General features: G+C 55.9%; 1 protein-coding gene across 9 annotated transcripts in view; it reads right to left on the minus strand.

The window, feature by feature from the left end:
* The window catches only part of PER2 (period circadian regulator 2), a 37,953-nt gene extending 18,423 nt beyond the window's left edge, over positions 1 to 19,530 (minus strand). The window contains exons 1-10 of one of the 9 annotated variants that reach the window (XM_048214244.2): positions 19,400 to 19,530; positions 12,169 to 12,463; positions 10,579 to 10,808; positions 10,072 to 10,134; positions 8,745 to 8,896; positions 6,214 to 6,335; positions 5,201 to 5,402; positions 2,911 to 2,962; positions 1,873 to 2,015; positions 227 to 305 (exon numbers count right to left, since the gene is read on the minus strand). In XM_048214244.2, coding sequence (XP_048070201.1) covers positions 227 to 305; positions 1,873 to 2,015; positions 2,911 to 2,962; positions 5,201 to 5,402; positions 6,214 to 6,335; positions 8,745 to 8,896; positions 10,072 to 10,134; positions 10,579 to 10,790 — 1,025 coding nt within the window. In that variant the 5' untranslated portion in view covers positions 10,791 to 10,808; positions 12,169 to 12,463; positions 19,400 to 19,530. The other 8 variants (XM_057306095.1, XM_057306088.1, XM_057306082.1 and 5 more) reach the window with 8 other exon arrangements.
* Positions 19,531 to 25,117: the final 5,587 nt, after the last annotated feature.

Below are 25,117 nucleotides of genomic sequence, written 5' to 3' on the forward strand. Positions count from 1 at the left end.
AAAACCAACGTGCAGCCTTCGCTTTAGCGACATAGCTTCCGTGTCAAAACCGGGAACATTCACTGAGCTTCACTTAATTGCCATGAAGTAACCACCAAGACCATGAAGAAACGCTAACCAGCATGTGATTGAGTCTGCTGACACGGAGGGTGCAGCACTGACTCCAAGACAGGCTAAGCGCAAGAGGCGGGTGCCGGCAGACGGGCCAGCGTCACCGCGTGCTTACCTTTCGTCCACATCCTGGAACAGACAATTTGGTGTATGTGTGGTCGTAAAAATTCTCTTTTCAGGAGGAATTCTAGGGGCTGAAAGAATAGAATTTTATACACGTTTCTGATTCTAAGAAATACACACTTAGCACAGTTGTATTACAGCTACTAGAAAATACCACGTAGGTTCAGACAGATGGGCAGCGAAGGAAGAAAATTAACACGTGAGTCCTGAACAACAGAGCCCACCGCATGGGGCGCAGCGCGGAGCCCATGCCCGATGACCGCCAGCCCGCTTCTCAACTTCCTTGTGGGTGGGTTTAGTTTAGAAAGCTGAGAACTGGCACAGTCACAGAACCGTGCGGTGCTGCGTAGGCTTCTCCCAGCAAATTCATGACTTCCAAGATCCCACAAGAGTGAGCTGAACAAATTGGTTTTTTAAAAATGAGTTAAGTTCTTAGATTCAAAATTCTCAGCAAACGTCATTGTACTGAGGACTTTACAGTTTCTAGGGTGGACAAAGGTGGTAGAGTTATTTGCATAAAGGAAATCATCTATCCAGAATTTCCCTCAACCACCAAATTCACGGACAAAACATTCAAAATTCCAAAGCTTCATTCTTGGAGGAGACTCAGATCATTTTGGGGAGTAACTTGTTGAAATCTAAGTAACCCCTTTAAATCTTTATTGAATATTTGGAAGAGGCTATTCTGTATGGAGGAGCTCGCCAAACATTTCCCTTGGTTTTAAGAAATGCTCTTTTAAAAGATGACCTCATTAACCACTGAAAAAAGGTTATGAATACAATGAAACATGGACCAAACTGAATCCCCGAGGTTCAGCAGTTAAAGATGGCACCTGCCCTCTGGGAATTCTGAAGTCACGTGGCCGACTGAGTTGTCAGGGTGACAAAGGTTCCAGGCCAGGTACTGTGGCCGGTACCACAGGAGGACCATGTCACAAGGCCGTTCAGTGGGAGGGGGTCGCCAGCAGGACAGAATCAGTGTGGCTGAGTGCCTTGGGGCCCTTTGGGCTTCAAGGGAAAGCCCGGATTTGGGGTGTTTTTTTGGGAGCAGGTGGCTTGGGAAGCTAGCAGGACAGGTGGGACTGGCTTTCTACACATAGAGGGAGGGAGGAGAGAGCTGGAGCAAAGACTGGGAGTCTGGTGGCCAGCGTGCCAGCAGAAGCCAGTGTGTGTGAGGGTGGGGAATGCAGTGGCAGGTAGGACGGGCTGAGGTGGGAAGGGAGGGGCAGGGTTTGGGTTCTGAGCAGGCAGTGGTGCCCCTGCGTTCTTCCAGGTGTGGGGCTGCATGAGGGTGGGAGGGGCTTGGGGAACCGGTGCTGAGGGCCATTCTCACCACACAGATGGGAGGCAGTGGCTGGGGAAGGGGGAAGGGCACCCCGGTCACGGCACTGGCCTGGTCACAGGTGGGAGATGCCGGCACCCAGACCCTGTAACAGACGTGGGGAGGTGGTTTGGCAGCGGCTATGGGGGGGCCGGGTGACAAAGGTGGGTGTGCATCTCGAGGGAGATGGAGACTCTGCCCAAGGCTGGGGGGAGAGGCCAGAGCTGGCGGTCAGCCTCACTGACATGAGGCGTCAACCAGGGGGTGTCACCAAGGGACCACACGGAGCCTGTGCCCCACCTGGGCCGGGGGGTTACCTTCGTAGCCCGAGTGCACTCTCTCTGCCAGCAGCACGCAGCACAGCTGACCCCCCGTGCCCTGCGGGTCCCGCACCTTGACCAGGTAAGGCGTCATGCGGAAAGGGTGGTAGCGAATCTCGTTCTCGTGGTTTTTCCCAACACTGCGGAGGAGGGCCTGGTCAGAGGTTTGCGGTTATGACAGAGGGAGTCGTCGTTTATCGTTTATCGGGAGTCACCTCTCCCCCAGTAGTGGCTCTTCCCAGAGCAGACCTTTCATTTGCTGTACAGAAGCCTGCGACACAGAGCCAGGCTCCTCGCTTGGGGACCCGGGCCAAGCTGGGCATGCTGGCCTGGGCCTGCAGGCTGTGCTTCCGCCCCACTCGCTCAGATCTCCATGACAGTAAGGGCAGACCAAAGAGCAAACAGCCCTGGGCAGTGGAAGGTCTTCCAGGAGCCCTTCCCTAGAGCATGTCGCTGGGGCAAGAGCCATTGCTTCAACGGTGAGTCCCAGCCCTAGCTTCTGAGCACGCAGGACCCAGTCGGGGGTCACTTCTGACACTGCAGCTGATGTGCAACCAGTCACCGTGTTTCTGTTTCCGGCCAAAAGCCTGCTGGGGAGGCCGTGGGCTCCCCCTGGGGAAATGCACACTTGAACTAAAGGCTGCATGTGCAGTGTGGGGCCTCCCTGGGGGACACGCCTTCCCAGGGAGGGGCCCTCGGGCAGTTTCGCAGGTGACGGACACCAAGTCCAGGCTCCCCAGGCTCTCCGTGTGGAGCAGTGAAATCACCCCACTGCTGACCAGGCTGTCTTAACGCCTTGTGCACATTTTAAATCCAGCCGGTGTTTTCACACAGACTTTTTAGGAAAATGCGCACTGCGCGGCAGGGGTGCCCCCGCAGAGCCTCTACCCTGAAGAACAGGGGTGCAGAGGGGCACAGGGGGTCACAGCACGCAGGAACTGGGGGGCACTCCTACATCTCCTCGACCTCACAAGAGGGGCTCAGGAGAAAACGTCTGTGCCACTGCCCGTTTGGGAGCTCCTGCCACGGGCTTACCTGACGCGGCAGAAGAAAGATTTCTCCTCCATGCATTCTCGAGTAAATGAGTCTACGAGAGAGAGCCCAAAGTCAGCCACCCGAGTGCACAACACAGTACAGACTGCTCGATCTCCCCCAAGCCACAGAGAAGCAGCAGAACCTGGGGTCAGGGCGTGAACCCATATTTACACAACCAGAAAGTGGAGCTCTTAGAGACCATTTATTACAGTTTCAACAAAAATCAAACATATCTCATGAGTGTAGCACGTACCAAATTATGAAATGCTAAAAGCTTACCACCAGAAGTTTACCAGTTTTGAAATGGTTCATAGGCCACCACAAACACACCAACTAATTAACAATTTAACTTCGCGAGACATACCGACTGATGGGCAGAATTTTTGCACGTAAAGCCCTAAATATTTCAACTTACATATTTTGGGGAATATTCAGATCTAATAGAAGCAACTCAGGTCATTTCAAAGCTTACGTCAATCTTTTTGCTAAAATATTAACCTACTTCGAACTCTGTAACGCCTAGCAAAAACACGATGTCACTCGGGCAGCGTCATCAGAGATGAAGAAATGTTGTTTTCACAACATAGGATTCTTTTAAAAAGAAATCTTAGATGTTGATCTTTCACATACAGTTTCCTCTATTCAAAAGAAAGAGGAGAAGTAGGAAATCACTAAGAGGGGAAAACGGTGTAAAATTACCAGCCTGGAAAAGCCTCGGAGAAGTCACCTGGTCCTTCTTTTTCATTCAGACAAAAATTCAGTGGCAACCATCCTAGGGAGACAGTGCCAGCCTGTTTGTGCCATAAACCCACATGCAGATTGCTGTCTTTTCCACGCAGTGACCTACAGGTTCTCGTGACACACACTGCAAGCTTTAGTGACCTGCCTGGACAGTCTTCAGGTGGGAATTCTGGGAGAAGGCAGGCAGCTCTATAACCAAACCCAAAAGCAAGCATCTCCTCTTTTCGTGAGTCAGCCCTAAAGCAACGCTCAGGTTGTTTGCTGTCAGAAGGATATAGCCGGGGAACAGCGGAGGCGGCGGAGTGGAGGCCGGCTGGCCGGCTGACTGCGAGCAGGAGGAGGTGGGGAGCACGCGGCGGAGAGGGACCCACGATCCAGGAGGCGGTGGGAGTGGGGCTGAGGTGCATCTGATGTGAGCGGAGATGCGGACCTCCAAGCCAAGGGCGAAACGGGGACCAGGTCTGAGGGATGCGGCCCGGGCAGCCTTCTGCCAAGATCACAACTGAGGTCAGGCCTGTCTGGGGTGACTCCCAGTCCCACTGTTTCCTGTCACCTCTCCCGGCGGCTTAGTGTTTCTGCACCTGTTCACCTTCGACTCCTAGTGACCAGAGCCCAATGAGGGGCAAGCAGACAGTCGCTGCTGGACTCACACGTCAAAAGCAGGCTGCTGGCCGCCCTGCCCACTGAAAGCGTGGGGGTGGCTGCAGGGAAGGCCTGAGCGGGTCGGGCCCCTCCCATCTGGCACCTTCTGCCAGGATCCCATGCCACGTTTCTGCTGAGACTTGTCTAGTCAACCATCCTGTCCTGCACCTACTAATGGGCAAGGCCCGCACTGGCCACGGTAAGAGCTTCCAGCCTTCCAGACCCCAAGTCCTCCCAGTCACGTGGGAGGAACGCGACAAGGACACCCTGCGGAGAACTGCCAGAGCCCAGCTGCTGCAGCAGAGCGGGCCGGCCAGGCCCAGAAGCCTGACACCAGGCAGATCAGGCAGCGGATGCACCACACAGCCTGCGGCCCGGAAGCAGTGGCCACTGTGCAGCCTGGAGCCCAATGAGCACGGGAAGCTTGCGGCTTCAGTGCAGGAACACGTCGCCGTCCGCCTGCACGAAACTGCCATGTCACTCTGACATCACTGAGGTTGCCCACGGGATGCAGGGCCTGGCCTATGCCCGCCAGCCTTGCCCGCACAGCTCCGTGCCCTCGCCCACACTCCGTGCCCTCGCACCCAGACCCCAGCGTCTCACAGCAACTTCGTTTCTAAAACACCTCACACTTCTTAAAGTCTTCTGAAACGGTGTTCCCTCTCTGAAATTTGTGAAAAGACTACTTTTCTCAGTTTATCTGAACAAGTAGCTTTCCATCTTTGGCCTGGACAGCTGTCAGGCAGGTGCACTGGGCCAGTCTCCGGCAGAGGAGAGCTGGGGCGCGCCCCGCACCAGGTGGACCAGCCCGGCCCCGGCCCTGGGAAGGCAGCAGCCCCCACATTCCCCGTGCCGCGGGTGCGCAAGCCCAGGCAGCCACTGCCCGGCCGCCGCCCCAGGCCCTCACCTGGTCCGCTGCACACGCTCCAGGGCGGGAGCTTGTAAGGCGTGGTGAAGGTGTGGAACACGCTGACGTCGTGGGGCGCCAGGAACTCCACGAACCTGGCGCCGTAGAAGGCGTCCCTTCTACAGTGAAAGATGGAGGCAACTTGGTCAGAGATGTACAGGATTTTCCCGGTGACCAGGGACACGGCTGCAGCAAACATACCCTGGAAGGAAGAAGCAGCTGCATGAGGACACAGATTTAGGGGGTCAGGGGAGGCCTCAGGGCCCCCTCCTCCAGCCCGCTCCTTCTAACCTGGGCCATCAGCCTCAAACCTCTGCCAGCCTACCTCTCTCCCAGGGCGGGGGTGGGGGTGCCACCTGGGCAGCTGGAGGCTCCCGCCCAGGCTCCCTCCCTGCTGGCTAGCAGCCTGAAGCCTGGCCCAGAGCTCCCTGCGGGTTCAGCTGCAGTGGGGGTGCTGGTGCTGGAGGAAGGACATGGGAGGGATCAGGGAGCCTCACTCTCCAGACCAGTTTTGCCATGATTCCAGTAGGTCTGGGTCCCCACTTGCCCTTATGTCTGCTCTCTGGCTGAGAAGTAGGGGCACAGGGGAAGGGACAACTCGCTTCCCATCCCCCAGACCTCCAAGGGTGCCCCACCCTTATGGGGTGCTTAAAAATGCACAAGCTTTGGAGTCTCATGAGCTGAGTTCAAATCCCAGCGCCCTCACCTCCCCCCAAAGTGAGCCTAAGGTCACCTGGTCACTGCTCGGTCAAGGTGGGGCTCGCTGTCATACACGCAATGTTTGGGGGTGGATTGGCCACGAGAGAAGGACCGTCTCACAGAAAACAGCAGAATACTTCAACACAACTGCTGTGTCTGAATCACGGACTTGACACTGTTTTTAGGGTAGGAGCTTACTCCCTGAAGTTCCAAACTCTGCCGCTAGAAAGCCACTGGCTGTGGCGGCCCGGCTAGGTCACCTGATGAAGGTCTCCGCTCTCCAGGGGAAGGCGGCACTGGTGTCAGGCACTTACCACATTCTTCACAATGAACTCGGAAGTGACGCTCTCGATTTCTTCTATGCTGTACGAGGGCGCGCTGGCGCTGCAGGGGTGGTTCTCACTGGACATGAGCAGCTGGTAATACTCCTCGTTGGCTGCAGGAGAGACCAAGGGGAGGCCTGAAAACGGCCCCACCTGCCTGTGCTGGGGGCTCTACTCTTCTGACGAGAAAGGGGGCTACGCACACGATCTTCCTGGGGCGTCAAGAGAACGGAACAGACAAAAGTGAAGGCAAAGCAAACAAGCCAGTTTTATTTTTCCTGAACGTTTTCAATGGTAAGTACACACTATTTCAAATAACATGGGCCTAACCCTCACTTTGCCCGCAAGGTCTTTAATCACGACACACGCTGACGTTTCCTCTTGGGGCGGCTGTGGCAGCCCCTGCACCTGCTCCTTGGGGGCCACGGCAGACACTCCCATCCACACAGAATCCACTGCCCGAAGCACCAGGCGGGAGGAAGCTCACTGCAGCAGACTGCTCCCAGCAGAGCCTGCCCGGGGCCACTCATCCCAGGACGTACAGCTTCCAAGAGCAGACTCTCCCGGGGCTGCCCACCCAGCACGTGAAGCGGCCGAAGTCCCGGGGTGGGGGCAGTCCCCTGGGAGGGGTGTTGGCAGACTCGCCCTTCGGAGAACCTCCTCCCCGCGGTTTGTGAGCATCCCTGGGTGGGCTGGCCAGGCACGGTGTCTGTTTTTACCGTATTAACCCTCAGCAAGCAGGTGCAGCCTTAGACAGGAGCCTGCAGAGGGCACGCAGAGGGCCAGCACCGGCCAGCACACCGCAGAGCCCGGGCCTCCCTGCCTGGAGCAAGCTCTCCCCGGCCGACCACACGGGGCAGGCCACGACGCCCTTCTGACAAAAGTCGTGCAAATGTTAGAAGATGCGAAGACTATTTGAAATATGGCTCCGTGTCCATCGTTACTAGTGAGAAGCCTCGCCTTGCCCGCTGTGCCTGAGAGTAACTGATGATCACAGGATAAAGCCCACTGTCTGACCTTTAGCTCAGCCTTCACAACTTCTCTGCTTCTACTCACGTTTGCAACGTGCAGAGTCCACGGGGGTCTCCGCGTGCACTAACGCATACACGACGGTAAAGCAGGTGGGGCTCCCACACCTGCGGGGAGAGGGCACCTCCCTCGTCTGCCCTAACGAGATGCTGGCCTGGCTTCTGGCTCCGCTTGCTGGTCATAAGAGACCGAAACAGCTCAGAGATTCCTCAAAGTGCAGGAGGGGTGGTTTCCCGTGTAACGGGAAAGGGTTCACCTGAGTGTTCACCGCTATGAAGTCAGGAAGGCACAGGTGTCTACTTCCTCCAAGCTTCCTGCTGCGTTCTCCGACACGCTGGAGGAAACGTAGAAACTCTCCAAGCTCACAACCCCGTTCCCAGCAACAGACCAAAAGCAAGGCTGCGCGGACCTTTCTGACCGCCAGAGCTAAAGCATCCTGAGCTGACCCTGAGTGCAGGGGTCACGGCCCAAGCCCCCAGGGATGGGTGTCTGCAGAACAGTTCACCCAGCAGTCAAGTTCTTGGTTCCCCAGCGATGCTGGCGCCTTCTCGACGGCAGTGTGCTCTCTCTGTCCTGGAGACAGAGGCACCTGCAGGCACCTGAGAGCCGGGGGCGGGGGGGTGCAGAGTAGCTGCTCAGAGGGAGTCCAGCTGCAGCAGCGAGCGAAGGAAGACCCAGCGCTGCTGGAAGTTATTTAAGGGGCCTGGAGTTTACTGAGATGTCGAGCGTCTGAGCTCGATGAGGCAAATAGCGGAAACTGCAGGGTTTGTTCACAGATCCCCGCACCGCATCTGCGAACCCGCACGTGTGTTCTCAGGTGAAAGCCTGAGTCTAGACCACGGACCGGTCCTAAAAGCGCTCACATATTCTGCCATCTAATAATAAGGTCCAAGCATGCCCACAGATGGGAACGGATGTGGACCGTGGAGGTCCTGCTACTGCGTGCCGGTGATGGAAGGAGGCGCTCTGCCTGGCTTCCTGGTTGAAAGACAGCCTCGACGGAAATTCACGCCTTTCTAGACAAACAAGAAACGGACTGCCCAACGTCTTAAATGCAGGAGCTATAAAGTATTGTTCTGTAAGGATGAGATCTGGCAACACCATCCCTGTATCTCCTGTTATTTTTCAAAGGAGCGACCAGCCCTCAGCTCAACACCGTGGGATATTTCGCTTAAATTCCGCTCTGAGCTGCTCACACATGTCCACGAACCCTAGCTCAACTCCGGCCTGAGCCTGGAGGATGCTGGGCTCTCCTGAACATGACCTGACCCCAGCCCCCAGAGCACGAAACCTTTACCCCATAATTACATTCCTTTTTATCAGCTGGTTTTCTACCTGTTTTTTTCCCTCTAAAAGTCAAGTACAGTAGAAAAGTTGTAAAAAAACTAACACTTCTAGAATTTCCTTCTGCAATTTCAGGGCTGGGTTTTGGAAAGTCGACACAATCCAAGTTATTTCTACAAGTTCGGAACAAATACGTGAGCCGGACGTACCTTTCACCTGCTTCACGCTCCTTAGCGCGTACTTCAAGGTGGCCAGCGTGCTGGCTTTCCCTTTGGCCTTCTTGTCTACCGGCAGGTGGACCTTCAGCTCCTTCAGCGTTTTTATCAGTTCCTTGTGTGCATCTGCTTTGGCGGACTGCTCGCTGTGACGGCATTAAAGAAAGAGGCGGTCACACGTTAGCTTCCTGCCACCTCCTTCCTGCGCCTCTCGTCCCGTCTCTCGACCAGGCCGTCAGGACACCTCGGTCCGTGTCGTTCTCTGTGGAGCACTGCGGGGTGTGTAGCATCCTTGGCCTCCTCCCCACCAGAGGCCGACGCACCCTCGCCAACTGTGACGACCAACCCTGTCTCCTGACGCCGCTACACGTCTCCTGTGGGGAGACGGAGCACCCCGGCTGAGAGCCACTGCGCTCACCCGAGGGAGGGCTGCAGAAGTCCCGCCACCTGGGCTCTTGGCCCCCGGGCTGGAGCTGGGCTTTGCCCCTCAGGGCTGCGCCTTCTTGCCCTGCGTCAAACAGAAGAGAATGGAGTGACGGAGAAGAGAGAGGACAGCGAACTGGTTTCCTGTGGCGGGAACGTGAATGAGGAACACGGGAAGGCCTCAGAGAGGAAAGACTTGTATGAAGGGGCTCGAAACTTAAGGGTACAGAGATGGGAAGAAGACAAAACAGGTGGGCCGTTCTTGTTGAGAGCAGAGGGTGCAGAAAGAGTGCAGGAAATCAGGTTTCAGGGCGAGATGGCCAGGTGCCCACACAGCCAGGCCTGAGAGCTGCAGTTTGCTCTGGTGATGACAAGAAAATGTCTGTGGGGGGCCCCTGGGTGGCTCAGTCGGTTATGCGTCTGCCTTTGGCTCAGGTCACGATCCCAGGGTCCTGGGACCAAACCCTGCATTGAGCTCCCTGCTCAGCGGGGAGCCTGCTACTCCCTCTCCCTCTGCCCCTTGCCCTGCTCGTGCACACTCTCTCTCAAATAAATAAAATCTTTGAAAAAAAAAAAAAAAAAAGAAAAAATGTCTGTGGATGTAAAATTAAGGATACCTTTGTTTCAAACACCTAAAAAGGAGGAGGAATGTTCCAGATGAGCATGTCTAGGACGCAGACAAGGCCTGAGCAGGCGGAGCTGGAGGGGCTGCAGGTCTGGAGCATTGTAAGGGGCCCGAGCAGCTGGGGTGTGAGAGGGCACGGCCGGCTCACAACCGAGACGGCTGCGCACACCGACAGGTGCTAGCAGAGACTGGCAAAATGTCACATTACCCCAAAACTAACCTCTAGTAACAAATCTCCATTTCTCAGAGACCGTAAATTGGGACTGGCCTTACCTGCAGCCGCTTGCAGACGTGCTGTGTTCAGACTTCGCCATCATGAGGCCAAAGGCATCAGGACTGTAAGCACGAGAAAAAAGGCCACTCAGAGGACCGCGTGCTCCATCCATCCCCTCATCCAACCAGTGACAACAGTCCAGGTTATCCCACACATAGTAAGACAATTACAAAAAATACAAGGTTAAGATAAACCCGGAGCATAAAACTTTCTAGTTTTATGTACTGGAAGAAGGACTAACAGATCAAGTTCATTTTCTGTAGACACCGGGGGCTAGAAGGGCCACCGGCTCCTCTGCTCCCGAGATCTTGCTACACTCACTCGGTATCTATCTACCGGCAATCAGAGAGTCAACATCAACAGTGGCCACATTATAGTAAATTTTAGTTATTCTGAGTTAATGAGATTTTTTTTAAGTGTTGAAAAACGTGCTAATCATGATTTAAAGACCTCAAAAGCAATCAAACCATGGGTTGAGACAAGTGGCCTCTGAGGGTCCCACCTACCCCGGGGGGACGATGGGCGGCCCCACCAGCATCCCCAGCTCCTCGCTGCCCTGCGAGTCCTGCCCCGGGGAGCGGTTCTCGTTGGTTTCATTTCCGCTAGAGCCACTGCTCATGGGCACGTCTTCCTGGACCAGGGCTCCGTGGGGCTTGGGCTCCTCGGGCTCCTGGGCGGGGTGACCAGGGCTGGCGGGGTACTCGGCATATCTGTTCATGTTGGCTCCACAACGAAGCTGGGAAAAGAGAGAAAGGTCGTCAGGCCTTGAAGGTGCAGGGAGTCGCTGTAGCCATCTCGTGCAGTGTGCCGCTGAATCCGTTGCCACATTTCGCTACAGACGCTGCTAGTAGTCAGGGTCAGGCACGGGTATTCCTTGTTCTTACTCACCGAGCTCCGAGCTCCTGTCTCCTACCTGCCATGGTTAGGGAGGCAGATGAATCCTGCGGCCGCAGACTGCTGTGGCCTGGTGAGGAGGCGACAAGTACGTCAATGACCACGGCCCAGCACGTGGGGAGCCTTGGGAAAAGTCTCCCCAGGTGATGGTGGGGAGCAGCAGGGTTCAGAAGTCTTGGCCATCACAAGCTACAGGAGACCCCAAGCCCAGGCTGTATGCAGAGGGAACCCCAAGACCAGGCTGCAGGCCGGGGAGACTTCAGGGGGACAGGAGGCTATGAAGCAGACGTCGCCCTGTGAAGAGGGCCGAGTGGGTGGGAGAGGTGTGTGCCCACCACAGAGGGTGTGTGCTAGCGGGTGTGGAGGGCAGGGGGACCAGCACCAGCCACTGAAGGGTTCGAAGTACTGGATGAACGAAGTTTGCTGCATTTGGGACAGGTCCTCACCACTGTGCTACGTAGATACTTTAACTTTGGCGTTTAGGGGCAAGAGGTGGAGAGGGCCTGAAGTTAGAGCCAGACCAGCCCTAAGGCTTCTGCAATAATTCTGGGAGACAACCATGGGGATGAGCAGACAGGGAGTATGCAAGGGGGAGGGGTTCAACCAGAAGCCCAAGGATGGGGAGAGAGATGTCCCTGGGAGAGGAGGACCCAGGATGGTGTCTCCTCAGGGTCCTGGCAGGAAGCAAAAGATGTCTGGCCCTGGCAGCTAGGCAGGCATGGGGAGGGGGAAGCTGTTATTACCCTGGGCCTGGAGGGCAGGAAGAAGGGTTACTGAGACCAGAGGAACCCAGACAACTTGCCATTTGGGGGAACAGAGCTGGGGGCGTAAACCCTCGGCTTCCCTTTCCTCCCGACCTCGATGGTCAGGAAGCCAGAAAGCAAGGGGATCCACCAGCACGGTCCTGGAAGGCCAGCCTTGGCCACGGAGCGGGGGAGGGAAGATCCGGAGGGCCCAGCAGCCATGCCCTGACTGAGCAGAGTCTCCAGGGGCAGAATGTGCCCCACAGCCTCCATGTGCTCCAAGAAACAGACCAGACACCTGGCTGATGGCAACAGCTACACACACACACTGTTCCACGTCAGTAACCCTCACGAGCACTGACCATCGGCTACCAGCCAGAGTACCATTCTCGGTTCTAGTCTACAGATGAGAGAACAGGTCAGTGGCTTGCAGGTGACAGCGCTGGATCCCGTGCCCACCTGCTCCTGAAGACGGGGACCCACGGAGAATCCAACCACAGTACTCTCTGGAAAACAGCAGGTCTCACTAGACCTTGTCTTGTTCACGAACCAACAAATGGTAAAAAGCCAACGTGAGTCTTCTGAAAAGACGTGCAGTAAAGACCAGATGAACACAACCTGCACGGCATGGGGAGCCCAGCGGACTTAGGATGGCACCCACTCCGCAGCACACACAAAAATCGAGGAAGGGTGTCCTCAAGGAACCACGTAATGAAGGAGGAGCTGAAGCCACAGAGTGAGATGAAAATGCCACCTAGAACAGAAAATGAGAGACAGGTCCAGAGTCAAGAACGAAGCAGATGGCCTCAGAAATGCTGAGGATGAGCGCGGGGAACTCTGAAAAGCACCGAGGGAAAGGGCAACGACACCAGAGCCCTGTTTTTATCCGCGGGTAACAGCTCTTTCTCAAAGAGCCACTGCAACAGTGAACCAGAGACTCCCGTGAAAGATACACGCCAAGAAAACCATCCGGGCCGAAGACAGATTTGCAACTGCTGGTCAAAGGACTCCTTGAATACCAGGAAAAGTTACGTGAAGAGTCCAAGCCCAGTGATGTCCCGATGTAAAGTGATGTTTTCAAATTTCAAAAAAAAAAATTCCATGCATACAGGAAAAACAAACAGGTTACCTACAAAGGATGGAAAGTCACTGAGTCTTGAGCAGAAGATACAGTCCACAGGGTTGATGCACGGAAGATACAGTCTCCAAGGTTGTGGTTAAAGGGAGGAAATCTCAGTGGAACACACCTGCTCGTCATGGCTTGAGACAGCAGCCGGTTACCAGGGTCCTGACTCACAGAGAACCCAAAGCCCCAGAACAGCAAAACACCTGACCAACGTCAGGAACAAAACAAGCAAACCTACTCCCCAGTCTTCATTTTGTCTAATTGCTTGTTTTTTAACATTTCAGAGATGTTCTAGCTGACTCAGTGAGAACACGGAAGGTGCTCACTTTTGGGAAGAGAGAGACCAAAGACTACGAATGGGCTAGTCCCACAAAGGAAAACACCAAAGATCCATAAACCTGGAGAGATGCTCGACCTCATTAGGCGTGAGGAAAACACAAAGGATGAAGTCACCAGAAATGAGCAGGGTTGTCGGCATCCAGTGTCCACAAGGTGGGGGACTTTGTGCGTTGTGGTCACTAATGGTTTCTGGACGGGACTCTGGACATGTCCAGGACCATGTATAATCCTCGCCCTTCCCCCTGCTAGGAGGCCCCTCCACTCCCCGGGAATGCCTGTACGAGCGCACAAAGACCCATGAGCGTGGTGTATGGACTGATAATACTACCAAAGGAACATCCGCAGGGAGGCTGCTGGCATCCCAGCTCTGGCACCTTGTCTGCCGTGGGCACCCTGGCCAGTGCCAGCCCCGACTTCCAGACAGGGCCTGTGCCTCACCTGGCCCCGCCCCAGTCCTCTGCTCCCCCTGGCTCAGAGCACAGCCCCAGTCTGCACGAGGGTCTACAGCTCTGCGAGGCCTCCCCGGCTGCCTCCTGAGCATCTCCTGCTGAGTCCCGCCTCCTCGGCCCTGACAATGAGCTCCGACCCCAGGGACTTGCTGCTCCCTGGTGCCCACAGCACTCACCCTGCACAAACAGCACTGACTTCTCCCCCCCCGGCCCACATCCCTTGCCTGGTGTCCCATCCCCCATGGTGCTGACACCGCTGGGCTCCACCCTGATGTGCTGGAGCTTAGCTGTCCTCTGCTGTAGCCCCAGAGCCCGGCACGGCACGTATGCTTAACGACAAACAGCCTGGGACATCTGTGCTGGGCGAGACGATGTACCTACGAAAGACAGGGGCACAAGACACACCGATAGAGGAAGATTCTAGGACACAAAGGAACAAGTTATGGAACAATAAAGAACAACAACAAACAGAGTGACAGATGGCATTTAGGCAGGGCTGGACATCACGTCTTCCACTGATTAACTCCCTCCGAGGGCACACGGCGCTTCGGGCTGGAGGATGTCAGAGAACGGGACGGACGTCCTTCCTGCCCTTACAGAGCTTACATTCCAGTGGGGAACACAGATCACCCACAAGGGAATGGCATAGGCGGGAGAAGAATGCTAAACGCTAAGGAGAAGGCAACAGAGCGGGAGGTGGGGAGGTCTTGCGTGGGAGAGGCTGGGAGTGCCGCCAGAGAGGCGAGTGTGCAGGCAACATTTGACCTTGCACCTGAGTCCCCATGTGTGGTGCTGATTCACAGCCCCTTGACCTCACTCTCCCGCAGGCCTGCAGCCACTCGGTCCTCCCCAGCCCAGGCTGGGTATTCACTCACCTGGTCCTCATGGCCTCACACCTGAGGCGGCCTGGAGTCCCTGGCTGTGCTGGCCACCCACGGCCTTAGATGAAGCACCGCATGTGGGGGTGGGCCCTTGCCTTCCCAGCTGCTGCCAGAGGGCCCAGTGGAGCCAGTGGCCCGGAGGGAGAGCACACTGCCCGGGGTGAACTTTGGCCATGGGGGATGGAAGAGAGGACAGGTCAGCAGGTAAATACACCCCTTCCATCCCTCCCTTGAATGAAGTCCGGAAGCTCTTCTTTCTATCCTTTCTTCTTCGTCATTGTCTTTTCTGATGAGGCCCCCAAGGGCTAAGAGATCAGCCTGCATCCCAACCTTCTCTCTTCCCTGTTCCCTCACTCTTGCTGCCTGGGATTGCACCTCCCAGTGAAATGGTAGCATTAAGTGTCAGCCCACACTCTGCTTTTAAGAGAACCCAAACGAAGACAGACTGAAGAGAGTGAGAGAGTGGGCCAGGAAGGTGCTGGAGGAAGAATATTTGAGGCTGGGGGGGCAAGTGCAAAGGTCCTGAGGCAGGGGCATTTGAGGAAGATGGACCAGCCTGGAGCAGAGTGGGCAAGGCAGAGGACAGGAGGGTGATACGGGGTTGGAACTAGATCACATGGCACCTCCCAGGGGCAGAGCCAGGACTCTGGCTTTATTCTGAGTGAGATGGGAAACTGAGTTCTGTGCAACAAGATCTGACTTAAACTCTAACAGGCTTACGGGCTAGAGGCAAGGTGGAGGCAAGGAGACGTCTTAGGGGGCTCCTGCTACATGTCAGTAGAGCTGCCAAGGGGCTGCCCCAGGGGCGGCGGGTGGGGTGGGTGAGGGCATTCTCTCCCTCCTGCCTGCCCCCTCCCTGATACCCTGCACACCATCCATCTCATCCCACAGCCCTCCCCGGACAAGCAGCCCTCTCTCTGTGAGTGAGCTGTGAAGGCTGAGGGGTTAAGAGAGCCGCCCTGGATGGTAAGGGCGTTAGTGGGTTCCTCTACTTCCTGACCCTGTGATCCTGGGCAAGATCCTGAGCCTCCCGTGCCTTGCTTCCTCGTCTGTAAGAGGGATGACAGCAGCTCCTGCCTCTAATGGGTCGCTGGGAGGGCTCAATGACAGCCTGTGCCAAGTATCTGGAATGCCGTGTAGCCAACAAAGGCTTAGCTTTTATCGTCACTGGCAATCACTACAGGAAAACAGATGGGGTAACAAATAATTTTTTAAAGGAGATATTTCACTGCCACCGGAGCTGTCTCTGGCTTGTATTTAAAGGACAAGGAGCTCAGAGGGCCACCCCCAACTCAGGCAATAAAGACATACCCTGGAAGGAGGCATCCCATACTTTGCTTCCATGTACCCCCAAGGGCTTGTCTCTCAGCTCCTCAGAGAACTCCTGGCTTTGCCACCCTACCAGACCTTGGGAGCAAGTCTGAGTAGGATCCATTGTCACAAGATTACCTTAGGTAGAAGATAAATCTTTGCAAAAAGGGTCAGATAAGCATGGCAGAAATGTGAAACAACAAACCAACCAAACCACCTGAAACTTCATCATTCCACAAAATGCATCGCTCAGCACCAACGGCTCTAATGGACAGACCTCATTTTGCCAAGTTGACAAAACTAACTTGCTCATCAAAGCAGACTTTGCCACCTGCCTTCCACAAACGTTCACGGAGCACAGGCTCGTGCCAGCACTGCCAGGACCCTGGGGATCCCTGGGCAAACCTACTTCCACCCCTGGGGAGAGGTGCTCATAGTCTGGGGCACCAAAGGCCCCAGAAAGGAAAGGACATCCAGGCTGAAAAGGGGCTGCTGGGGACGCTGGGGTGCACCTGTCCCTGGAGTCCCCTTGCTGCCCCCTTTGCAGACATCCGTCTGCTGGCTCTGCCCCAGAGAATGGGCAGACTGAAGGGAAGGAGCTAAGCTTGGACCCTGACGCTGGTCACGTGACCACGCCTTACTAACGAGGGTTGCCTTGACTGGACAGAGGAACATTTAGAAAGTACAGTCCACAATGAGATCATAGTCTGGGACGGGCCTCACAATAACAGAGGAGGGGGAGGAAGTGAGTGGGGGCACGGAAGGAGAGGGGCCAAGAGCCAGCTCGTTAAAGCCGGCTGATGAGTTCATGAGGGTTCATTACACCATCCTCTCTACTTTCACATGTATTCATAGTTTCCATGATCAATAGTGAAAAAAACTGGGAACCAAAGCACAGCCTGGTCCTCAGTTCCACCCTCCACCACCACCAGCAGGACTCCGGGACAGGTAAAGGCTTCTCACACTCAGTACCCTTGAGCCGAAGGGGGATGTACTGCATTTCTTTGTGGAAATCAGAAGTCAGTGTATGTGTGGTTCAATCGCTTGAGCTGATCGATTTTTTGAAACAGAAGTATAAGATACAGAAAAGTCTTCAATCGATGTCTGTCCACAAACTGAGTACACCCATGTACCTAGCACCCGGCTCTGGAGGCAGAAGCCCACCAGTTCCCCTGAGGCTGCTGATGGCCCTCCAGCCATCGTGCACCCCCAGGGTCACCACCAGCCTGACTTCTGACAGGCTGGTGAATTCCGTCGGTTTTCACACTTTATAGAACAGGGATCTCTCAGTCTGGACTGTGTGTCTCAGAGCCCGTGGTAGTTCGTAGCCCCAAATACTGTAGCATGTTTGCTCCTTCCTGCTAGGAGCCAATTCCCTGAGGCCAGCCTGCTGTAATCTGGAGAAAATGTTTGTCCTGCTACATAAACACCCGCGCTCTCCATGGCAACAGCTGGGTAACCGAGGAAAACGCCGTCCAAATATGGAAGGGAAGAAGGCAGGAGAGACGCATGTCTCGGCCTTACTAAGACTCCTTTGGATTCTCACAACTCTGTTTCCAAAGCCTCAAATACGCAGAAGCGTGAGATTTAAGACAGCGATAAGGCAAAAACGTCAGCTTCCTGGTTTCAGTGTCCAGGGAAGGAGCCACTCTGGGTGCCCGTGAACACCTGAGCTGTTCCCACTGCTCCCTGTCACCCGGCAGGAGCACCGGGAGCCCACAGGGCTGCTCAGGGCTGGCACCCCCTCCACCGCTGCCCGCCTGTGATAATGCCCGTGACCCGTCCCCCCACCTGCTCACCTACTGCTTCTGATTTGCTCTTGACTAGGAAAAGTAACAAACTTGTTACAGACACAGGGCTTAGAGAGTAGAAGCCACAGCCTAACAGAGGAGCTCAGAGGGAAAGCCCATCAGAGGCTCTTGTCGAGACCCCCATGGCTCTCTGCTGGGTCTGCAGGTGGGCCAGCTTCCCAGGGGGCGGGGGCACAGAGCAGATGCACAGTGGAGGGGTTATGTGTCTCATCTTAGTTTTGCCCAAGAAGGCAGTTCACAGCGTCCCTCTCTTCTTTGGACTAAATGCTGAGAGGTCCTGCCAGCCACTCAGTGACCTGACCGAGCCTGTGGTTGCTGAGGCCGGGTGAAGTTACATCACCGTTTAAAAACAGAGCCGTGCCCACCAGTATTTTTCTGAAAGTTGAGTGTGTGCATGAGAAACAGCACAAATGAGGGGAACCTTTCCTACTTCCTTCAAAGCACGGAACGTCCCTCACAGGGGAACGTTATGTGATCTGAAGGCAGGAGCGCGCGCATCAGACATCTCTGTCTCCTACACAGGGGCCTGAGGAAATCATCCATAGAGTAACCAGAATCCAGAAACCCAGAGTGCAGACAGGCCCGGGAGACTGCCTAATCGGAGCCCCTCCGTGCAGACAAGGAAACCGAGGCCCAGAGCAGTGGCTGAGTCACCCCTCTCTGCCCAGCACCCCAGCCTCCACAGAAAGCCAGGCTGCGTTAGTTCTGTACCAGTGAATCACACCAAGATGCCAGTGACAGATAAGTGCGGGTACCCACAGTGCCATCCCTGCGCTGGCATATCATGTAGCTTCTGCTTAAAAGGGGAGCCCCTTTCCTCATTTTACTCATACACCTTACAAAAAGTGATACATCTTGTATGTAAGAACTCAATTTCCAATTAAAGCCTTCAGATAGAGCCCTGTTCATTCTCAGCCAAACCCAGGCTGGGGCAAGAAACCCCAGATGGGGCTAGAGGGTGGGGTGTCTCCCCTTCGCAGCCAGGGAGAAGGCAGTGCCCCCCAGTATCAGACACGGGAGGTGAGCAGTATTCATCGAGGAGCTTCTGCCATGGTGCTGGGGTTCTTGACATTTAGGGGACCTGGGACTCCTCCCCCCAAATTCCAGCCCACTCAGCATTCAGCACACAATTGCAGGCTTTCATAAAACCTCAGAAGCTCATCCTGACCCAGACCAAGACCCTCAGGATGATGGAAATACCCTGGAGACAACCTGGGCCTGGGCCTGGCCCTGCCACAGTGTGGTGCCCAGCAGGTATCAGGGCCTCAGTGGACTAATCTGTCAAGCCAAGGTGTTGCCCTGGATGATTCCCAGGGACAGTTGCACTGAACCTCAATTGCCTTAGCCTTCCCAGGCCCTCTCCCCATGGGGCAAAGGGAAGAGCGGGAGGGTCCATAAAAGAAAATCATTTAGAGAAAGACAGTCCCGTGTGGTAGTTCATTGACCTTATGGAGTTGCCTAACCTCTCTGGACCTCAGTTTCTCCATCTGTAAAATGGGGAGAACAGTACTCACCCCACCGCCCCCCCCCCAGGCCGGTTTTAAGCGGAGAAGGAGTCAAATAGCCCAGAAAACCCTGGGGTCACACTTCCATGGGCTGCAGGATCCGCCGCCCGCCCGCCTGGAGCCGGTACGCCGGGCTCCAGACCACCGGCCCGAGGCCCAGCCCGGCGGTTACGTAACCAGCCAGCCGGGCTGCCGGACCGCGGCCGGCGCCCCAGCCTGGCGCCCGCCGGCCCATCCGCCCTCCCCGCCCGCCGCGCCGCGCCCTCACCAAGCCGCGTCCCCGCCGGTCCGCGCCTCCGTCCGCGCGTCGGTCCGTCCACCCCGCCGCCGCCACAGCCAGCAGCCCCTAGCCCGCAGCGCCACTGCCGCTGTCACATAGTGGAAAACGTGACTACGCGCGTCGCGCCCGCCCCCGGATCCCGCCATTGGCCGAAGCGCAGCCTCATCTGCATACCGGGGGGGTCGGGCCTGCGAGCACCGCGTGTCCATTGGCTGCAGCGCCCGTCGCTCTCTTTACATAAGACGCACATGGAACTCCATGTTCACCGCGTCCGTTCCTCAATGAAGACGCGACGCGCTTGTCCCCCCTCCTCGTCCTCCCGAGTGGTCCCTTCCACTTCCGGCCTCGGCACCTTCCATTCAAAACAGCAGGCGTCCGCCGGCTAGAGGAGCGCCGAGTGGCGCGTACCACCGCGGCCCGGGGGAGCTGGGCGCGGGACGGGACCGGCTCCAGGGCACCTCGGTCCGGCTGGCGGGGCGCCGAACGCTCGCTGAAGCGCAAGCCCTGGAAGGCTGCCGCCTTCGGCCGGGGGTCAGGGCGCGCCCCCTCGAGAAACTCCCTGCGGACGTCTTCCATTCACTCATTCCCATTCATTCATTGACTCACTCCCATTCATTCTCCGCCGGGCGCTGAAGCTGCGGGGGGACCGAGCGCAGGCCCACCGGACCGCCGAGCTCCACGCTCGTTCCACATCTACCAGGACGGTCAGCTTCCAAGTGGCCTTTCTTCTTTTTGAGATCACGTATCGCAACTTTTGATTCTGCGTGTCATTTTTACTGGGAGGAGGTACAAGAAAAATAAATGACGTGCTCCCAACCACGTCGTTAGGGAAAAGGACCGTCTCAGTCCCGAAGAGGGAACGTTCTTAGCCATTTGGGCGGCGAGGATCACGAATTAGCCAAGGCCGGAGTTTTCCGCAGAGGGCCCGCGGAGGCAGCGGCACTTGGAGACCAGCAAGGACGGGCATCTGGGAACTGGTTTTCAGAAGGCGCAGGCCCCAGACCACAGGGGCGTAGGGCTTGGAGACGGTGCTGGATCTGCAACACCCTGGCCGTGGCCCTTTTTCTTTCAGTAAGCATTGTGTGGGGCCCGTGAAGCCTGAGGTTTCTGTTTAAGGTACCTGGAGAGAGTGGAACTTCCTCTCAGACCGGCTTGTAGAACATGACACAGCGCACAGGCCCCAAGGCCGCTCAGGCAGCACGTTCTGGAAATGCGGGGTCCCAGCAGGGAGGGTGGGCTGGCTGGGCTCTGAAGGGCTGAAGGGGCCTCTGGCCTCTCCCGCCACGGGTCCTGTCCTTTCTGCAGGCAAACCCGCACTCAGGAATTCCTGTGATGGAGCCACTTCTTTCCTTCTCCTGGACAAGACATGTATGCAACTTTGTCAGACCCAGATGCAAACCCGGGCAAATAAAGTTCTCCAGGACAGCCCTTCCCACAGAAGCCCTGGGAGGCCTGCTGTGCGGCTCACACTTCAAGGTGATAGTGGCCCACCTCCCGTTCCTCTGACACTGACACCTAGACACCCTCCCCGTCTGCTCCCTAAGACACACACACACACACATACACACGCCAAGCAAATCCAGGCCCAGCTGCACCCTGCACACACCCAAAGGCCTTTTGTTTCTTCATGTACATTGACGTCAATGGTAAGCTCCATTGTTCTGGAAACAAGAGTAAACAGCTCATCCACATCATACAGAGATTCTTCTCCTGCTCAGCTTTTCCTTGCTCCTGCTCCATATTCAGCCTGTAGCCTAATGTCACATTTCCTCCCTAAATTTAGCCTTTTCTATTTCTGCCCATAAATCTGGTTGAAAGATGTTGAAACCCATTATTTAAAAAATTATAAAACATCATGGAACCTCTAGAACCCTTCAGAACCTAACCTATTTTCAGGGTCTTACGGCTAGGTTTGTTTGTTTGTTTGTTTGTTTGTTTTTTAATTCTTGTTACTGGAAACTTCCATTCACTCCACAAATATTTGTGAAGACCTATGTGTTGGGGGGTCTGCAAACTGTATCTCATTGGGTCCTCCGATTGCAGTGTAGAAGAGGTAATCCCCTAGGATCAGGCTAAGCCACAGGGGCCATTCTCACTGAATGAGAATCCTGAGTGTGTGTGTGTGGGTGTGCACGCATGTTGGAGCACTAAAGTGGTGGTGGGGAATGAATCCTTTCCTGGTCAGCCTACACTGACCTAGAAATGTGTTGCGTTAGCTGTCACCTCTAACACAGAACCCTTGCCAGCACTAAGGGAGGTAGCCTGGGGGAGGGGGTGGTAAGCCAGTTTCCCCAGCTGCCTGGGGAATGCTGTCCGTGGAAGGAGCTGGCCTCTGGTGTCAGCCTTCACCCTGCCTCCCAGCCAAAGGCTGCTCTACCCCTGCCCCCAGTCCGGTTCTACCAACCTGTTTCCTCCAATGGGCCGGGTTCAAGTCAGCCCTGCCCCTCCATGCCCAGGCCCTGCCTGGAGGGCCCCTCTGCACCTGGGGTTCATGCCCTTGTAGAGCCACTCGCTGGCCCTCTTCTCCGCTCATGCTCTCGGTCAACCAGCCATGTCCTGGGCAACTAGTATGTGACAGACACTGTGTCGGCCAGACACACCTGCTGTGGTCAGAGTGGACATTCCCGCCCCAGTCCCCATCTGAGCGAGAAAGCGCTCAATGTTTCACCATGAAGCATGATGTTAGCCTTAGGTGTTTATCTGTTTTATAGATGGCCTTGGCCAGGGGTTCCTTCTCTTATAGTTTGCTGAGAGGTTTGTGGTGGTTGTTTTAAATCGTACGTCGGTATAATGGGGCTTTAATCTGTGGTAATGATGATTATTTTACAGTAACTCCTCCAGGTTAACATATTTTTGTGGATCTGCAAATAATTTAAATCACCGCAGCTTTGTCTCTATTATATAACAACCTGTATAGACCTGCTTACTTCATTATTATAATTAAAAACAAAAGATAGAAATGAATGAAAATGTTAGTGTCCAAGATTCTGCTTTTTTTATGTTGTAAGCTTCTCCTTTATTTCTGTAGGACTCCAGTGATTAAATGTGTACCCAGCTGACTTCTCTTATCATCAGCTTTCTAAATAAAAGACACGGTTTTAACTGAAACCAAAACACTCTTTGCTAGCCTGTCACTTGAGAAAGGACTAAAACTTCAAACTTCCTGGTCATGAGGCCATTAAAAGAAAACCTAAGGATTGAAGTGAGAAGAAAAGTGTCCCTTTTGGGGTGGGAGGTGGGGGCGGCAGTGGGCAGGTTGACCTGAGGCAAGATTTTGCCTTGGGACCTTGAGGGCTGACTTACGGGTCAGCTAGTCTCTGGCAGCTGGTGCACTCTCCCCACCCCCCCAAAGATTCTGGGCCACCAATATCCCTTGGTCTCCTGGTGGTGCCCAAGGAAAGACAGCATGCCAGCAAGGCCACCTGTGTACAAGGTGACCCCATGTTTGAGGGGCCTCTGTCTTCAGAGGGCGACCTCGGTTGGCATGCCATTCAAATGGACGGTGCAGGCCCGCTGTATGCCCCGAGGCTGTCATCTCAGTTTGGTTCTTCCTGTAGCGCTGGGGTTGGCTCTCAGGGGGTGCCTGGCAGGTGTCCCCCAACCACGGAGGTCCTGGGGCAGTGTCAAGAATTAGGGGACAAATGAGGCCCCTCTCCAGCAGGGCATTGGGTCCTTCAGGAGGCTGAGGTCTGGGCTGCACGCTCGTGGGTGGGCATAGGCCTCGGGGTACCCCCCGCCCTGTGACAAGCTGTGGTTCAGCACAAGCTCACCACGTTAGGCACCATGCTGGGCACTTCACGCATGTGCTCTTATTTAACCCTCAACTCCATAGAGCTTGTGTCCAGGTCCCCACTGTCCCTTTGCAAAAGATACCTTTGATGTCACCATGCACCAAGGAACCATGTGGGGCCGTGTCTTACATCACCAAGGAGAGACAACCTTTGTCTACAGAATGGTCGCATGGCCACCCTCACTGCCCCGCCCCTGTGGAGTCTGGGAACTAGGTGACCAAAGTCCAAACTCCAATGTCCCTCTGGTCCCCTGAACATCCTCCCCACCCAAAATCTCCCTCTATGACATGGCCAGCCAGGTGCTGCCTGAACCTTCCTAACTCCCTTTCAAATAGCTAAAGGACTCACAGGTGTGGACAGCTGGGATGTGGGTCTTCACATGTTCCTAACACCCACCACGTGTCTGTGCAGCCATGCTGGCCCACAGCGCCTGTCCTGGGATGACAGGGCACCGTGAATTCCTCCTCAGTCTCTGCCTGTAGGTTTTTCCTCCAGTAAATCCTGCCCTTGCCTCACGGTGTGTTACCTGCCATGTTTGCCCTTACTCACTGGCTTCTCCTTGCTGCCCAATGTGGAAAAGATACCCCTGTCCCCAGACCAGAGCTTTTGGGAAGAAACAAAGGAGTTTGACTGGATCACTCCCAAGGTGGGAGCCACCCCCTCTAGGGGTGGTGGTGGGTCACCTGACTGAGGTGCAAAGTCCGGAGCCCCGGAGACTATGGACGGCAGCAGCCTTGGGACACACAGCAGTCCAGCCGTGAAAGAGAGCCTGGGGAGAGGGCTGCTGCGTGCCCATCTCCCTGCTCCTCAACAAGCCAGGCCCTATGAGGGAGGAGGAGGGGAGAACAGGAGACCCCCACCCCCTTGCCACTATTGAAGCTGCCGTGGCCCCAGGAGCCCGTAGGGGCGGGAGTGCACCGCTGCTCCTCGGGGAGATTGCCACCACCAGCGCCGGGGAGCTCTCCGAAAGCCCGTGAGGTGTGTCTGCAGCATGAGAACCCTCGGTGCTACCGAGCAGAGCCAATGGCAGGTGGTGGACACAACCCTGGGCTCCTGCTGCAGCGTCAGCGGTCTGGACCCGCTGGCATTCCTGCCTGTGTCTCGGAACGAGTGCTCGAGGGAACTGGGCATACCTGTCCTGGGGGAGTTCCCTCAGACTGCCGGCAGAAACTAGGACACCCCACAGAGGCCATGAGACCCTGAGAGACCTGGTGGGGGTCCAGAGACCCCTGACAACGTGTTCTGCCCTCAGAAAGCGATGGACGACTTCACACTGGGCTCCGCTCCTTAGGAGGCGGGCTAGGGACAGCACGGTCCTCCCAGATCTCTGCCTCAGGAAGGAAAGGGGGGTGGCTCAGGGAGGACCTGCCCCCTCCCAAGCCGGGTGGCTGTGGCTTGGGAACAGAGGGAGCTGAGAAGGGAAGGATGGTCTGCCAAGCCCTGGACCCCGGGGGCTGGCTGACCCAGGGGGTGGGTCTACCGCAGTAGATTAGGAGCTGTGGAGGGAGGGGGCTGGTGAGGACTGGGGGGAGGGGACACGGGGAAGACTGGGGTCCCTAGGAGATCAGAGCTGGTCCTTCTCACCTGTGAGGCCCACCCTGCAAAGCTTTTAGCCCCTCTGAAGGACCCAGCAGCTGAAGCAGACAAGCTAGCACCCCACGGTCTGACAGGGTCAAACTGGGATTCCGGCAGGGAGTGCTTGTGGCTCTGGGCCCACCCTGTGAGACCAGTCCTCGCCCAGCCTCTCTGCACCCTGCATGAGTCCTTCAAACTGAACTGAGAATGAGGAATGAGGCCCTGTCCCCCGCTCTGCTCCCTTCTGGGAGATTGCGGACTGTGTGCTCCACTCAACACGTGCCAGAAAGGGGAAGGGTCCCAGATCGTCTGCGGCTCGCTAGACCTCAGAGCTGTCACT

This window comes from Ursus arctos, unplaced genomic scaffold (assembly GCF_023065955.2).
Source record: "Ursus arctos isolate Adak ecotype North America unplaced genomic scaffold, UrsArc2.0 scaffold_1, whole genome shotgun sequence".
Lineage (NCBI taxonomy): Eukaryota > Metazoa > Chordata > Mammalia > Carnivora > Ursidae > Ursus > Ursus arctos.